The sequence below is a fragment of the Thermobia domestica genome, chromosome 18 (genome assembly GCF_964235325.1).
Source record: "Thermobia domestica chromosome 18, izTheDome1.hap1.1, whole genome shotgun sequence".
Taxonomy (NCBI): Eukaryota; Metazoa; Arthropoda; class Insecta; order Zygentoma; family Lepismatidae; genus Thermobia; species Thermobia domestica.
Window position 1 is genome coordinate 46120078 of NC_137471.1, and position 18002 is coordinate 46138079.

Genomic DNA, 18002 nt, shown 5'->3' on the forward strand with positions numbered 1-18002 from the left:
GAGTGTTATTAATTTGGACTTAGAATTTTTGTAACAATTTATATGCCGCAGACTGTACAAATGAAGCTCACGGTAACCACAACATGTATTTTGTGTAGATTGACAAGAGAGATAATATTATTAACACGAATACTGCGTTTGTCTCTGAAATAATATTCTTATTATGCCTTAATAGACTTATGAGGTTTCTCAGTACTAAGTATAGTTTCATAAGATTTATTTTGATAACTAGCAGACCGGTAGCCAGTCCAAAATGGAGGGGAGCCTGGTAGAGGTTAGGTGGGGAGCCCGATCCAACCATAGTATAGTTCATCATGATAGTATACTTCATTTGCAAGCATACCGTGAAAATTTTAGGGGGGCAGCAAATATTTATGGGGGCCCGGCCCGGTCTCTTACATATGGACATGGAGACTAGTAAGAGATAGATACAGGGTGTCTACTAAAATTCCAAAATGAAATTTCATGACTTTTTCGTTTTTTTTTGTTTTTTTTACCAAACCATAAAATTTCATAACATTCTCAAGAGCGAATTTGGGTGCGAATTAGGCCGAATTTTCATGCATGTGATATATGCGTGAATGCATGCGATTTGGTATCGTCTAAAGCCGACCACAGACATTTTTGGTGGTGAATTTTGAAGTTTTATAGAACAAAATATTCCATTTTGTACTTATATTTGTAAAGTTAAAAAAAAGTGACCCAAAAGCTAAATTTCTTGACTTTCATGACCGTTTTTTGATTTCGTGACTTTTTCGCGACTTTCGTAACTGATAGACACCCTGTAGCATATATACAGGAGAGTAAAACATAAGGTAGTGATCAGCACCAGAAAGTCAGTGAGTCTTAAAATATCTATGAAACGTTACAACAATAGCATATTTAAGGGGGCTTCCGGGTTTAAGCCCCCCAAAATTTAGATCGTCAAAACTAATTGGGCACTATTTTTTTTTTTTGGCATATGTTTTAAAATTAGTGGCAATGTAAGTGGTATCGAGTTCACGGACATTGGCATTGTTTGATTTTCGTCAAAAAAGGAAGGAGCATGAAAACGATAACCTTGATTTGAAGATTTTCATAATACAACTTTCAATTGTCGGTTGTTTAAATTTTCGGAATATAACACTGTACGTAAGTACAACTAGAGTATTTTTCAAAACGAATAAACGCACTACCTAACTCTATTTCCTAACCTAACCTAACCTACTTCTAAGAAGCCAGTGTTTTCGCAGCCAATGACTGAGCCGTTGGTTTGATCGTTGCGTGAATTTTCCATTGTGATCTTACTATGGGTGTTCGTATACGCGGGTTAACAAATTTTTAGGGGTCTTTATATTTGAGTAAATGCAGTATTCCTTCACTAACGTTAGTAGTATCAACATTCGATAACACTACTAGTATATTCATGATGAGAGTACTTTCAACGCACTAAATTAAAGCATATTTGTTTACATTTTTTAACTTGAGCTCTAAACTAAAGAGTGGGACACAATCTATGACGTGTGAGCTAGGCGAATAAAAGGGAAGCTGTGACGCAACCCGCAACGTTGCCATGTGGTAAAGGTGTGTAGTGGCTAAGCAGAGACACGCTACAGTGCGAGGAAATGGGCAGGTGCTTCTTTCGTGTATAAACTGACGTGACAGGTTACAAAGCTTTGACAAAACAGCAGCTCTCTTAATTTGTTAATCGTCGTTTAAAGGGAAGTTGGGAGTGACACCTTCAAATCTATAAACGCTGTCCCTTAGCATAACTACTGTACGAATGCTACTAAATAATTGCGTACTTCCCCATTTTGGCCCAAATGATGGCTGTATCATTTGTTGATATTTTTTTGTTGTCAATTACTTTTGCCTGTTTCATCCACTTATCGCTTTGGGTCAAAGTTATAGTCGATCCATCGGCGTTAGTATTACCCCATTTGGCAAAAGCTGTGAACTGTGCTTGTAAGTCTCCCATCTACAGAGAAAATGAGAAGAGAAATTTATTATTGAGTATAGGATCAAAACAAGCGTGTTTCATTTCATATTTTGAAACTACGGTTAACATTCACACTATGTGAAGTGAATTTAATACTGAAACCAGAAATAGTACATTTATACCGTCCGGCTGATATAGAGGGATAAGGAAGGAATAAACATATTCATGAACGCTAAATCCATATCAACAATAATTTCTTGCTATTTTTAACAGTTTTTCCTTTATGGAGATCAATCAGAATTCCTCACATCAAAATAAGAGAAAAAGTTCATATGGAGCTATGCCGAAAAGTGCGTAGTTTCAGAGCTAGGGCTGTCCAAAATAGCGAAAAAGTTAAATTTCAACAGGGCATATTTAGAATCCAAGAAACTGTGGATGGTGGTCCTTATCAGCGTAAAGGAAACCATGCATACACAATCCAAAAGTGCATATTTCATCAATCTTCAATAGGTGTACAGCGTATTCCCTACAGGGTGTAATTCTTAGATACAGCCTTCAATATATATATCTTGATTTCAAGGTGGGTCCAAAGTAGGCAGGAGGTAAACCTTGATAACTATGGACGTCCAATGCTTCGGAGGCAAGTCGGAAGTGTTAGGAACCGGCAGTTTCATGGACTCCATGTTCACTGCTATCAAGACTTAACGTTTGCCTACTTTGGACCAATCATAGTCAGACCATAGCTCAAAATTCGGTTGATGGCATGTCTGGGAATTTCGCCCTGCAGAGAATACTCTGTACACCCATTGAACATTAATGAAATGTGCATTTTTGGACTGCGTATGCATGACTTTCTTTACACTGGTAAGGATCATCATCCACACCTTCTCGAATTTGAAGTACTGCCTCTTGAATTTTTTGGCGATTTTGGACAACCCTAGCTCTGAAACTATGCGCTTTTCCCCACAGGTCCATATGAATTTTTCTCCTATTTTTATGTTAGGAATCACCCCTTACAGTTTGTCGGTTTACTTCATTAACACCCTGTATATGCATATATATGCATATATATATATATATATATATATATATATATATATATATATATATATATATATATATATATATATATATATATATATACAGGGTGAACGGTAACTACGTGGACAAACTTGGACGGGTGATAGTACATCTAAAAAGAAGCAAAAAAAAAATGTCCTAGTGAACATGAGGGAAATTACGTCCCGTTTAGGAGTGACAGAGTGTCGAAAGCGTGGGAACATGAACTTCAGAAACCAACAGCTTAAAAACAATGCATCGTAGAGAGTGCGGTTAAAAACGTCACTTAGAAAGTCATATCTACTGTATTGAAAAATGCATGTTTGAAAATTCAGCTAAGTGTGCGCATGGGAGTAACAACGTGTGACACTTCTTTCCTTAATAGCATGTCCGGGAATTCCTCCGTTACTTTGGGGAATGCCGTGCGCATACATAGCTGCGTTTTCAAACATGCATTTTTCAATAGAGTAGGTATGACTTTCTAAGTGATGTTTTTAACCGCACTCTCTACGATGTATTGTTTTTAAGCTGTTGGCCTCTGAAGTTCATGTTCCCACACTTTCGACACTCTGTCACTTAGACGTTCCAATAAGCCTCGCTGCAATAAATCTACAGGGTGCCCACAAACTCCTGTTATCCCTTGATAACGGGTAAGATTTCCCGTTACCACTTGATAAGTGCTAATGTAAGTTTTCCAGTTCCCCTTTATAAATGCTAATGTAAGGTTTTCCAATGTTTCAGATTGTGTGAACGATAGCTGATACTTCCAGTTACAAAGAACTTGTTATTGCAAGGTTAAGACACTGACAGAAGTGCGTTTAGACTTATGGACAAGGTTTAAACGAGATCCTCTCTCGAAACAAACATTTACAATGGGAACAGAAACTATTCGTCACAGAAGAAGTGGCAGACGCGTGTTTGGGGCGTTCTTATTCGACAGTGTTGTGAATCACCAGCAATACCAGGACATGTTGCAGAACTGGTCTGTTTCTTTCCTGGAGAAGTACGGAATCAAAAAGACATGTTGGTTTCAGCATGATGGGGCATCTGCCCATTCTGCTCTTGTCGTACGCAAATATCTTACGAAAGTCTTCCCTGGGCGTTGGATTGGTTGTGGTAGTCCGGATCTGCCCGCATCATTTACCTATCCACCACAAAGCCCAAACCTTACCACCTGTGATAAAGGCATCATGCATAAAACCGTTACAATACCACTGCCGAACTGACAGAAGCTGTGAAACAAGCTTTCATTAAAGTTACACGTACATTTAGTGGTTTGTTACTTATTTTCAGGGGAACGGGACTTTGTGGCTTCCCTGTATGTATTAAGTGAATAAACTCACACCTAACCTAACCTATTCATAAGTTATTGGCTTGTGTATAGCCCGCTTCCCCCAGTTCTTTGTCACCGGAACTGGAAGAGTCACTACTACTACTGCTACTACTACTACTACTACTACTACTACTACCACTACCACTACTACTATTACTACTACTACTACTATTACTACTACTTATATCGAGAACAGAACCCAACCAACCCCTGCGGGGCTTCTAACCCGTTCCTACTACTACTACTACTACTCCTACTACTAGTATTGCTACTAACTACCACCACTACTACTACTACCAGTATTGCTACTAACTACCACTACTACTACTACTACTACTATACTATTGCTACTACTAGTAATACTACTACTAATACTAAAACCTCCTTACCACAAGATTTACATCTTAAATCTTTATAACATGCGATTCCGATTCATTATGAACTAATATGGGCAAATCTTTAGTTTAGGCAAGGCAGTGACAGGAACTGATTGCATTAAGTACAAGGGCAATATTGTAGTAAATTAAAGTCCCCTTATTACTGCCTTTTTAAGGTCGTACATAGTCTATGAATAATCCCTAGCAACAGAAAGGAACCAATGACACCTGTGAATAATACTAACAGTGACGGGATATCACTGCCTTGCCCAAAGTAAAGAGTTACCCTAATATGAATCGTTAGAATCACTATGATTCGTTAAAAATCACTGGGGGGAGCGGGCTATACTCAATCCAAGTTATTATTGTCATGTTGAAAAACTGGCGGATGTTAATGGAATGAATGCCAAATTCGATACCTTTTACTTAGGTACTTTCTACATACTTAAAATGACAAAAGCACATGACAAGTTTAAAACCCTGTACAAATAACTTATATACTTACTTTTGGTTATATGCAGACCTAAATTACTAAAGAAAATCTCAAGAGAGCTCTCATATATTATTTGTATTTACGTATATATTAATAAGTTTTTCGGTCCCTGGGTGTGATTGATTGGTTTGAAATCTTCCGAAAATCCATTTTCTCGATGGAAATGATTACTGAATCAACTTTTCGGTTAAATTTAGTTCGAGGCTGCATAAATTAACCCATTTCTCTAAGATTAATGTTGCCAAGTCAGAGAGTATGTTCTCTTTTTTCTTTCCTCCAAAACCGTTAATGATTATAGTAATAGGTACCTCGAACATGCTTTTCTATAAGGTACAAATGTAAAATTGTCTTGCGTACCTCATCGGGAGGATTTGTGAAACAAACTAAATCATCCATATGTTAATGGTTCCTATGGCTAATGTTTAGCAGAAGGGGTCCAGCAACTGTTTCTAAAAAAATGTTACAATTTCAATAATTTTTATTAACATTACGTTAGTTTAGGTTAGGTTAGATTAATTTAGGTAAGTTTGGATTAGTTTAAGTTAGATTAAGTTAGTTTATGTCAGATTTCGTTAATGTAGGGATCCAGCATTATTTTCCAACAAATGATAGAATTTCGCTTATTTCTTCTTATATTAGTTTAGTTTGCGTTAGCTTAGGTTAGTTTAGGTTACATTATATTAGGTCTAAGTTCTTGCATCATCCATTTCTCCCGTAAATTTTGTATTTTTTACGTGCTTCTGGACCCCTTCTGCTAAACATAACCCGTTCCTATATTTGGGTACCATGATGTCTAAACTCCGAGACTATGTTCATTTCATTTCATTTCGGCCTCCTTTCGGACACCTGAACATTGAGTTCCAAGATCCGACTCTCTGTGAAAGTGAAAGGTTTTAATGTTGAGAGCCTGAATTTATACCGTTTTAGATGCTCCTTGGGATAACTGAGACAAATTCGGCAGACTGTACTAGGTAGTTTTTCTTTAATGAAATGGTTTCACTAATTTTCAGGAAAATCGGAAGTGACCGCATTTTCGCATTTAAAAATCTGGCAACCGTAGTAATAGGATACGACATTGAAATCGAAGACTTTGGGGCAAAAACCAGTTAAATCCAAAAAGTGAAAGTGTAAAGCAAATAGCTTCACAACGGTTTCTCCTCATCCGATTCTCTTCAAACTTGGCAAATATATGCTAGACCGAAAATAAATCGACAAGTATTTTTTGTTTCTTTCGAAAAATAGGTTAAGGGGGCAAAGGGTCCCTTTGACTAAAAGGGCCACATTAAAGAAACTAAACTCTGCCGATGCAAAGATGACTTCAAAGTAGGAAATACGGGTTTTGTCGTTTTTGCGAGGAAAGGGTTATAGGGAACAATGGCCCCCTTCGAAATGACAAAGGACTGCACAATCCTTACGGAAATTGCATTTCGGTGGAATTGCTTGAAACCATGATATGTTGTAGATATGGTGTCCCTGAGAAAACATCTCAAGGGGCACAACCACAAATCACTAACCGTTTGGCCACTACAGGGCCATTTTTTAAAAAAACAGCCGAAGATGACAACATTCTGGATTTTGGTAAAAATGAATAAAACCGTGATGTGTTACAGACATTGTGTTTCTGATAAAACGTCTTAATAGGCATAACCGCCATTCACTGATCGTTTGGTCACTACAGGGCCACTTTTTTGAAAGCAGCCGAAGATAGTGATGTTCTGAATTTTGATGAAAATAACTGAAACTGTGATATGTTGTAGATGTTGTGTTCCTGAGAAAAAGTCTCAATAAGCACAACTGCCAATTACTGACCGTTTGTCTACTACAGGGTCACATTTTTGAAAACAGCAGAAGCTAAGATTATTCTCGATTTCGGTGGAATTGCTTGAAACCATGATAAGTTGTAGTTATTGTGACCCTGAGAAAAAGTCTTAATGAGCAAACTACCACTCACTCTTTGGCCACTACGAGGCCACTTTTTTAAAAGCAACTGAAGATAGTGATGTTCTGGATTTCGGTCAAAATGACAGAAACCGTAATACGTATGCTGTAGATATTGTTATCCTGAGATAAAGTCTCAATGGTCACAACCACAAATCACTAATCGTTTGGTCACTTCAGGGCTACTTTCTTGAAAACAGCCGAGTATAACGATGTTCAGGATTTCGGTAAGATTGAGTAAAACTAAGATATGTTGAATTAACATCTGAATGTTGTCTATGTTCAAATGATGTTGGCCGCTACTCTCCCCATCCCTTTTCCGGGTTGTGTGATAGGACTTTTCAGGCTTTCATACAATTCCATCAAAATTGCAGAGTATCCTTACCTTAAGCTGTTTTAAAAAATGCTTTATATTCTCATTTCCTAACTGGGAGCACACCGTATGAACTCTCTATTAGTTTATTGCATAATAATATCTGAGTTGATATTTTTTCGAGTTTTTTTTCCTTTACTGTTTTCACCCATATAAATACAAAGTCAGATAAACAGACTGCTATAAACAGCATTTGTTTTCTTATGAATAGGTTATTGATTCATCTACAATCCGGTTTTCAACTCAGTACTGTCAAGATCCGTCTTTTGATAAGGTAGCATCGTGAAAATATAACATGTGTATAGTATGTGTGCTGAGTTAAAATGCTTTCATATTCTGAAAGAAATCATTTGTTCTCTTTTAAATATGTGAAAAGCTTTCCTCTCCCTGAAAGTAATGTTCCCCTAGAACAACCTGCTGGTTACACCCATGATTATTCTGTAATAAAAGTTGAGTTCTATTTCCAAATTGAAGAAAAATCCACTGGAAATTAGACGCGGGACTCATCGCTCGTTTTACTAATTGTTTTATATGGAAAACTTTAAAAGCGTGTATCATAACAACCAGTTGACATAAAAAGATGTAGTTTTCACGTATGTGTTCGTAATTCTTTTCTCTGCTTCGTAAAGTGAGCAGTTGATGTGCTAATACAATATTTCTAATAAGTGCCTCTGGTATTGTCAAGATTCGCAGTAGCGCGAGAAGTCAGCGTGCAGGACTGCTTCTCGCGAATTGTCAACACCGCTCAAAGCCAATTGGACGCCGTGTGAAGCCAACTCAAGGCCATGCCGCTTATCATTTGAAATCTGCAATAGTTACGGTAAAATGTCTGTACGCAGTTACTTTGAAGTCTTAAGAGTCTTAAGAATCATAAACATGGTATGATCACCATCCATGTCGTAACACAGCTGAATTCTGCGCCAAGTTCTCGCAGATGTTTTGCGGACATACTCCGGAGTCACGAGGGTGAAGGCATGTTCCACAGGTGCTCGCAATTCCTGCGTTGTGTGATATTCAGTGTGTCTTGCCTCTTGCTTTATGAAAGCCCAGAAAGCATTGTCTGCTGTCGTTAGATCGAGACTTCTTGGAGGCCAGGTAAAGGGAACTGGTGAAGATGCACAACCTCTTCCAATCCAGCGGCCAGGAAGCGCCTGATTCAGGTAATTGCGCACGTAAATCACGAAGTGCGCTGCTTGCTCCATTATGGTGCTCCATGCCAAGCAATGTTACCAAACAAATGTGGGTAAAACCTAAAACCGTCATAAAACACCAATTAGTGGTACGCCCACTTCCGGACCACGCTGTACAACATATCACAGTCTAAAGCAATTACACCGAAATCCAGAATACCGTTACCTCCTATTCGTTTAAACAAAGTGGCCCTATAGTGGCCAAACAATCAGCGATGGGTGATTCTGCCTCTTGAGACTTTTTTCAGGATCACACTATCTAGCACATATCACGGTTTCAAGCAATTCCAGTGAAATACAGAATACCGTTACCTTCAGTTCTTAAAAAAAAAAAAAAAAAAAAAAAAGTGATCCTGTAGTGGCCAAACGGTCAGTAATGGATGGTTTTGCAAATTGAGACTTTTTCTCAGGATCATAATATCTACAACATATCATGGTTTCAAGCAATTCTGTCGAAATCCAGAATAACGTTACCTTCTGCTGTTTTCAAAAACGTGGCCCTGTAGTGACCAAACGGTCAGTGATTTCTGGTTGTGCCCCTTGAGACTTTTTCTCAGGACACCATATCTACAACATATCACGGTTTCAAGCAATTCCACCGAAATGCAATTTCCGTAAGGATTGTGCAGTCCTTTGTCATTTCGAAGGGGGCTATTGCCCCCTATAACCCTTTTCTCGCAAAAACGACAAAACCCGTATTTCCTACTTTGAAGCCATCTTTGCATCGGCAGAGTTTAGTTCCTTAAAGAGGTCCTTTTAGTCAAGGGGACCCTTTTTTGAAAAGTGACCCTTTGCCCCCTTTAACCTATTTTTCGAAAGAAACAAAAAATACTTGTCGATTTATTTTCGGTCTAGTACTGTGTATATTTGCCAAGTTTGAAGAGAATCGGATGAGGAGAAACCCTTGTGAAGCTATCTCCTTTACACTTTCACTTTTTGGACTTAACTGGTTTTTGCCCTAAAGTCTTCAATTGCTGTTGCATTTGCTGTCTCACACTGAAAGATAACAATAGTAGGACATTTGGTACGATAAATACTTCCGTGTCAAACGGGACTAAATATGTTGATTTACAATGGTAGAGCAATGTTTAAGGAACTTAATTATGTAGACAGCAGATATTCATTATTATGTAATTGGAATACAGAACTTGGATTGTAGTGATCTTCTCACACAGGTTGGTGCGTGTTTTTGCACGGTTGATGCTTGTTTAAGTGAAAATGATAGAATTACTTTTAAAATATCGAACGACATGGTCTAAGAAAACAAAGATTCACGATTTCATGACATAGAAATAGTTTCTTATTCACCATGAATATATTCTCAACAATCCCGCTAGATGTCATAAGCTTACAGTGAATGCTTGCTGTCGTGTTCTCTCTTATTACAAGCTATCTGTCGTGTGCTGGCTTGCAGTGTCAAACTGCCAAAGCACTTGAAGTATAATTTTCTGGATATGCAACCTTAAAGCGTGGACATATTTGGAAGTCTAATCTCAGGTCGTAGATGTTATGATTACTTGATTTTCTTTGTTGTTAATGAAAATCCCTTCAATGAAATTTAATGAAATCTTCTAAAGTAGTTTCTCCGAAGTTGAGACCTAAATAGAGTTGAGTTGATTTTAGTTTAGCGTCCCTTTCAGCAGCGAGGCTATATGAGACGTGGACCTACTGTTTAACGTGGAATCCGAACCACATGAGCTCCCGCCGGGGATCGAACCCGGGTCTCCCACACCAAAGGCGCGTACGCTAACCGCTTAGTCACGGAAGAGCTCCAAGAGACCTAAATAGAGTTCCCTTGTGGCTACATACTTAATGTACTCGCCTTTGGTGTGGAAAATACCATTTCAATTCCCGGCGGGAGCTCATTTGGTTTAAATCTTACGGTAAGCTTTCGCTCCACGTCTTATATAGCTTCACTGGTGAAAGAGACGCTGAACTGAAATTCAAGTCAAGTCGAGACCTATAGATAAATAAACAACTCTTTCAAGCTCGAAACCAATATGCTTATTTCCATTATATTAACTTAATATAATATAATATACGCACCCAAAATTAGTTTCTACTTTCATTGCCATTGACAACGGCAGATTTAATTGATTCGAAGGGAGGAGAACGGAGAGTCAGATATATTTTTGAAGGAGGAGCCATTTTTTCTATACTGAAAAGGATAATATTATATTACAATACAACATGTATGGAGGCACACGAAGTCACTGGCTCGCTCTTTGTCCCCTCTGGTGTCGTCACTGAATGGGTCATTTCAAAGTTGCTTCAACTACCTAAGCAGCACTCCGACGTCGAAAAGACGTGGTTTTTTGGTGTAAAACACCGTAAAATACACCGAACATGACGTGATTTATACGTCTTTCTCCACGTAGAAATGTCCGGGTTAAGTTTCCGGAATAAGTTTTCGTGCAATAAGTTTCCCCAAAGTCAAAATCTGTTAAAAATTACTATGTCCCAACCCTTTTAAAATCAGTAGTATAGCATATTATCACTGACAGGTGTCATTTAATTAGTATTTGCACACACTTAATTATAACGAAAACTCATCATCCATACTTCGTTGTACTTGTAAGGTTAAGGCTAAAATATACATATGAAAGCACATTCTTCTCTTGCTGTCCCTAAACTTCATTGGTTCCAGAATCTATATCTTCATATGTACTTACCGTTCGCCTATATACGTGGCAAATGTATATTCTAAGCTATCTAGAGTGTTAAGACAGTACTTTTTGTGCAGGTAACTGATTTGGGGTCCGAGCAAGTATCCTTTTCAGGAATATACTGGGAAGTGACACATCATTTTGAGGACGAATTATGATTTTAATCAAGGTAGCAGCAGGAGCTTTCTAAGTTCATTCACCTTTTGGGTTCGATTTCTTTTTTTACTTTTTGATTTTTTGATATTTATTTTTTATTTTTCAGTCTGTGTAAAATCACAGTAGGTGAATTTCTGGTATGCAAGTTCGTCGTGGGTTCGATTGTTTTGCGTTCAGGGGAGCTGATGAGAAATTCACGCTATTTTGGTACCGACGACCCACAATTTTTTAAAACTCCTCAATAAGTCCCGATCACACCATGGTATGCATCGACAATGAGAAGGGCACTACAGCGCTGGTTGACAACACACTTCTACCCGAAACTATGCTACTCTGAAATTGTGGCCGCGGTGGCTCAGTGGAAGAGCGTTCACCTCTGGTGCATGGGGTCCCGGGTTCAAACCCTGCTCCCGCCAAGTGAACTTTGTGGTGGACAAACACCGTGTGCGTGGGTTTTCTCGGGTTCTCCCGTTTCCTCCCACTTTCTTCATTCCACCATTTGATTAATTTCTCCTTTAGCCTAGCCGGCATAAGCGTGAGACGTAAAACTCGAAGATTTCATTTCATTTCATGCTACTCTGAAATTGGCGAGTTCTTTGGTGCAGCACAACGGCTAACTCCCCGAGTTGGAAGGAGCATACCTTCAGATGAGGAGAGTGCACAGTGGTGAGGAGTGTACACTCTCCCTACTCGAAGCTATGCTCCTCCCAAATCAGGGAGTTTGTCGTTCTGCAGGACCAAGGAACTCCTTAATTTGGGAGAGTATAACTTTGGGTCGAAAGCGTGTTGTCGAGCAACGGGGTATGAGTCATTCTCAACATACACTATGGTGTGGTCTAGATAGAGGTCTGCACGGACCGGAACTTTCAGCCTGGACTTGGCCCGGTCCGTGAATTTGTAACGTGAGGCCCGACCAGAGTCGGAAATAGTTCGCCCGGCCCGAACTCGTGTGATAATCAAATGAGCCCGAAATAAGCCCGAATTACAGAAATTTAGTAATTAATACAAAATTATATTTTTATTTACAGCAATTAGAGGTTTAATTCTGCAGTTGTGTTTTAAAAGTTCTCCAGAAAGAACGGTGCAATGAATATAGTTGCATAGTATATTTACAAAGTTAGGCCCGAAAAGCAACGAGAAATATGGTTGTGTTTTTAAAACTTTATGCCCGAGCTCGGCCCGGGCCCGAAGAGGTATAATGCTTAGTAGGCCCGAGTCCCGTGCAGACCTCTAGGTCAGTAGTTGTCGGGGAGTTTAAGAAAATGGCGGGTCATTGGTACAACGTAGTGTCGAGTTTCACATCAACTTCGTGCTTTCTATCAATAATCGAGGCTAATTTTCCTATAGGCTTACTATGGCGTCCATCAATCTGTTTGAATAATAAATAACATTGCATTGGATCTACTACTATAAAATATATCAACTAAGTTATTTCGAAGACTATAAAAAGACTAAACGTGGAAAGCAACTACGTTTTCCCTTAATATTGAATCATAGCAAATAGGATCACTGTTACAATCTGTCCTTAACTAGATTTTTCTTCCCAAAGGACGTTAAGACGAGCAATCAGATAGATCTTAACAAGATTCGTCTTTATATTATTGAATCTATCTCTATTTGAGCAGTTCATTTCTTTTTCTATGTCACTTTTTCTTCTATCAGGTTTTGTCTGGCAACATTCTGCTACCGTCATCAAAATTGGTTAACTTCTTTTTTTTTTTTTTTTTTTTTTACTATTCTTTCTTTCTTTCTTTTTTGGGATCCGAATGCCTACGCAGCAATTTCGATTTTTGTACTGATAGTTATGGATAATACAAAGCGGTATCTATATAGTACCTACAGACTCTTGTGCAAAATGTCATGGTAAGTTTCAGCCTATTCCTACGATCACAGTAGAAAAGCAATGCCAATGGAAAATTGGACAACAAAAGGCGAAGCGTCAGGATTTAAAGGTAACTGAAGCAAACTACTTACACGGAAAAAGAAGTAAAGCATTATTTTTCTTAAAAAAAGAAAAAAAAGAAAGAAAGTTCTCTTTTAGTTTCATATATAGTTCAAAATCAGTGGGTAATGTCCCTTTTGAAAGGACTAGCTCAGGAGAGTAATGCTCCCGGAAGTAGGAACGAAAAACACAGTTCTGATTGGTTGGCGTTATCTATGTCTTGCCACGTTGCATTAAAATAACAGAATTCAGACGATTGTTGTTGTCAGTCCTCCTGGCCAAGTGGGTTAACGCTATATGCTACTAACGAAAATTTATTTTGGCGTGAGTTCAAACCCGGCCCGAGGAAAGTTTTTTTTTACATTTTTATAACACTTTTTAAATTAAAATAATACTCAAAAATGTGATTTACTTACTTTTGTGCACATAAGTAGTAGTAATAGTAGGAACGGGTTAGAAGCCCCGCAGGGCTCGTTTTGTTGCCCTTGTACTCCATGATATAAGGCTCGTTTCATTCCCCTTGTACTTCATGATATAAATTTTGTGACCAACTTAAAACAACTGACTAGGATAGCGCGTAAAACAGCTGGCTAGAGTAGCGCGCGGAAAAACGTACTTCCGGGGGTATTACTCTCCCGAGCGGGTCGTCTTTTGAAAACCTGATGCTGTCCTTTAACGTGCCTATTATGTCCTCATCAACCGAGACCAATCCATACACGCATGCAAAATATTACTGGAGAGCGGCCGTAGAATTGGTAGTAAAGTCACCATGTACACTTGATGTTTTACTGTGTCCGGCCGTCAATGGCACAAATACTATTGAATCAACTGCAACGTAACTTTCATTAATATTTTCACTGGAACATCAGAATTGTTATAAACTTTGTGTAACTGTACCAACAATAACATTAAAAGTGGATTATGGTGTTAAGAAATAACCATTGCATTAGTGCTCTCAACAGGTCGGGTCGGGTTGAAGACCGACCCGACCCGACCCGCGACCCGAATTGACTGACCCGACCCGACCCGAGTGACCCGACCCGTAATCCGATCCGATTGACCTGACCCGACAATCCGACCCGAGCTGACCCGATTGACCCGACCCAACCCGTTTGAGAGGACTATGGTGAACACACTGGGTGAGCGCCAAAATGCACTTCCATTGGGAATTAAACCCGGACCACGTGTACCGAAGTCTTACACGTTAACCACTAGCTAGATCAAGCGGGAGATTTGTATATGCATCTTAATGAATATTTGGCACTTTTGAGCTTTGGTTTTTTTTTTTTTATAACTGATACCAGTGTCCGACGTGGGAGAAATTTATTGTTTTCTTGCTTTAGTTCTGTGACGAAATTTTTATTTAAGGTCAGTGTTCTCACCTGCTCGGACGGCAGGGGGTCTTCTCAGAAGGCAGTAGCAAGAGTCTCTTGGTGGAGACAGAAGAAAATCGTTTAACTACAATGATAAGGGTTGAGGAAACGGGAGAACACCTGCGATTTTTTCCAACCCTTCAACTTTCATTCCAAAATAGGTTCTTATGATTCCGGGACCCGCGCCACTTTGATTTTTCTTTCTCGGTAATTAAAACGTATTTTACAGTATATATAGTTGCAAGTAAGAAGACACATAATATGAATTTTGTAATTTAAAATTTAAAAATACAGTATGATAATTAATTATAAAATACTAATTTTATCTCATCACTTTCAGCCCAACAAATGAAATTCAAACAATTCGCTCCCTGGGTCTTGGACATCAATACTGCGTCTTATTCTTTGTCTTACACAGTCAAGTCTTGGTCCTGCATTTCGTAGTCTTGGTGGTCTTTCATGCTATACAAGAGCCAACAATGCTCACCTCATCGGTACAAATGAAGACCAAGTGTGATTTTGATTATGGTCTTTCAGACTATACGGAAAGCAAGAAAATATGCTCATCGCTACTTCGTGATCACCAAAACAAGGCCAAGAGCAAGATTACTATGCACTTCGTCTTGCATATCCAATCTTTATCTTATTCTTGTATCGATGTCCTTGGGCTTAATAAAATATTCAGTTTAAGGTCCCTCGATTCTGCACCGAGGCTAAGGGATATGGTGACCATAAGAAATGAATAAAATGGTGGAATGAAGAAAGTGGGAGGAAACAGAACCCCGAGAAAACCCACTACACGGCGTTTCTCCACTACAAAGCCCACTTAGCATAAGCTGGGATCGAACCATGGACACCATGCACCAGAGATGAATTCTCTACCACTGAGCTACCGCAGCCCTGCTTGGGCTTGGTGTCCATATCCAATCTTTCTTTTGGCCTTGCTTAAACAATTTCTAGTTTTGTTCTAAATCCGGACTCCATATTGGCGTAAATATTAATATTACAGTCGATTGGTAAAATCAATCTTCCCCATTTAAAAATTAAAGTACACACAAGTACAAAAATAAGCATTTACCATAAAAACACTAGCTGCAAGTGTTCAAAATAGATTTATGGCTTCTATAAAATCAATTGAAAATTGCTATTTTTAATTAGGCAGCTAGTGGAAAACAGCAGCTTTCGACTCCAGCCGAGTTTAAGCTCAACCTAGACCTAGTTGACCAAAGTGAACTGACCCGACTGACCCGACCCGAGCTGACCCGATTGACCCGACCCGAGCTGACCCGATTGACCCGACCCGACAACCCGATCCGAGTTGACCCGACCCGTTTGAGAGCACTACATGGAAACTACTACTACTATGGGTTTCATTTGAAGTGTTTCGCAGATCTTGCTTCAGAGATTTCTAATATATTATTCATTTACAGAAATTCAATATGGCGAACGCTAGGAGAGGGAACAACCACTCTGAAGGTCAGCGTGATGTGAGTTCGTAAACTTCAGCAAGCTTAAGCTCACATCAACAAATTTCTAGAGTCAAAACTAGAAGCCAAGTATTTGTATATGTTCCAAGCTAAAATCTTTCAGCTTTATGTCTCACGTTTATCCCTTTTAGGCAGAGGAATTACGAAAGTGAATGGTAAAGAAAGGATTGGTGGGATAAGAATGTGGAAGGAGGAAACGAGAAAACCTTCAGACGTGATGTTTTTATTAAACGAATTCACATGGCCTTGGATCGAAACACGAATACCTGGCATTAGTGATGAGCATTCTACCACTGAACTACCATGTCTCCCTTATATATACACACACACACAGTGTTTTAAATATTTGCCGTTAACTTGGTGTCTAGGAGCCGTATACCCATTGATGTAAAAGCCTCTTTAGTCTCTACGAAAAATTATATTTTGCCGAAATTCACAATATATGAAAGTTATTAAACTTCAAATGACATTAAAAATACTTGTGCTTGATTCTATTCCAGGTGTGAATTACTGTGTGTTCTCGAGTCCCATGTTAAACTATAATACATGTTTCACATAGCCTTGATGCTGAAAGAATATGCAGAATTCTAAAGAGGTCAAAAAGAAGGAAACCGAAATGATCCCTATAGAATTGGTAAACGAGTTTTGTTTTTCCTTGCCTTTTATTATAAAAGTTCTATGCAAGTTTATGTATATACACAGCATTACAAATAAGTAGATGTTTTTAGTAATAATGCAATCCTTTCTCTATAGATTTGGACTTCCTGCCCAGAGCAGCACGAATGTCTTTAGGATTAGCAGTCTGCTGCCCAGAGCCGCGCGGAGATGGAAAGAGACCTTTTGCTCGTAGCAGCGTAGAGTTGGATTAGATATCTCCTGCCCAGTCCAGCGCGGAGATTGGAAGGAACCTCTTACCCGTAGCAGCGCAGAGGTAGGATGATGTCTCATGGCCTGTGTAGCGCGAAGACGAAAAGAAACCTCTTGCCCAGAGCAGCGCAGAGATCGGTTAATATCTCCTGCCCAGTGCAGCGCGAGAATTGGTGAGGTTAAGGAGTCTCTCATGCCCAGAGCAGCTTGGAGACAAACACAGAAATTGATCAGCTCTTTTATAGCCGAATTTGGCGACGGAGTCTGTGGAGGGGTTGTAGGGGCCTCTTCGTGACTCTCCGTGTCCTCTTCATACTTCTTCGGATATCGCATTCATGTGCTGCTTGATGATCCTCTTGGAGAAGTACATGGTTTTGTTTATAAGAGAGGACATTGCAATATGTTATGTATTCGTGGTTTCAAATTATCTCATACATATACCTGTACGCTTTTTTTAAAAACAGACTTTTCAGAATATTATGATATACACGTAGTAGTGTTGAACCACGAGACGAGACAAGTCTAGAAAAAACATTGTCTCATCTCGTCTCGATCCTCGAAGAATTGTTTCTCGTCTCGTTTTGTAAATTGATGTACAAACTTTATGCCCTGATTTTTCCTTAATTGCATGTACAAGTTACCAGAATCTTTCCGCTTCACAAGAGATCCATGAAAGGTATGATAGATATAACAACACTTAAAGTATATTTCGTATTGGAGTTTATTGTGTAATGACTCGCGTATCTATAATCGTTGATACTTCATTGTATTGTGCAATTACTTTGTCAGTTTATAACTTTTATATGCGAACCATATAACAATGAAACAAT

General features: G+C 38.9%; 2 protein-coding genes across 2 annotated transcripts in view; one reads left to right on the forward strand and one right to left on the reverse strand.

Annotated features, from left to right (window-relative positions):
* LOC145675988 (tubulin polymerization-promoting protein homolog) overlaps positions 1 to 5475 on the reverse strand; it is a 38457-nt gene extending 32982 nt beyond the window's left edge. The window contains exons 1-2 of the mRNA XM_081746820.1: positions 5193 to 5475; positions 1785 to 1957 (exon numbers count right to left, since the gene is read on the reverse strand). Coding sequence (XP_081602946.1) covers positions 1785 to 1957 — 173 coding nt within the window. The 5' untranslated portion in view covers positions 5193 to 5475. The remainder of the gene's footprint in view (positions 1 to 1784; positions 1958 to 5192) is intronic.
* Positions 1 to 17260, forward strand: part of LOC145674792 (uncharacterized) — an 80245-nt gene extending 62985 nt beyond the window's left edge. Inside the window, exon 2 of the mRNA XM_081745009.1 lies at positions 17059 to 17260. Within this exon, the coding sequence (XP_081601135.1) occupies positions 17059 to 17174 (116 nt within the window). The 3' untranslated portion in view covers positions 17175 to 17260. The remainder of the gene's footprint in view (positions 1 to 17058) is intronic.
* Positions 17261 to 18002: the final 742 nt, after the last annotated feature.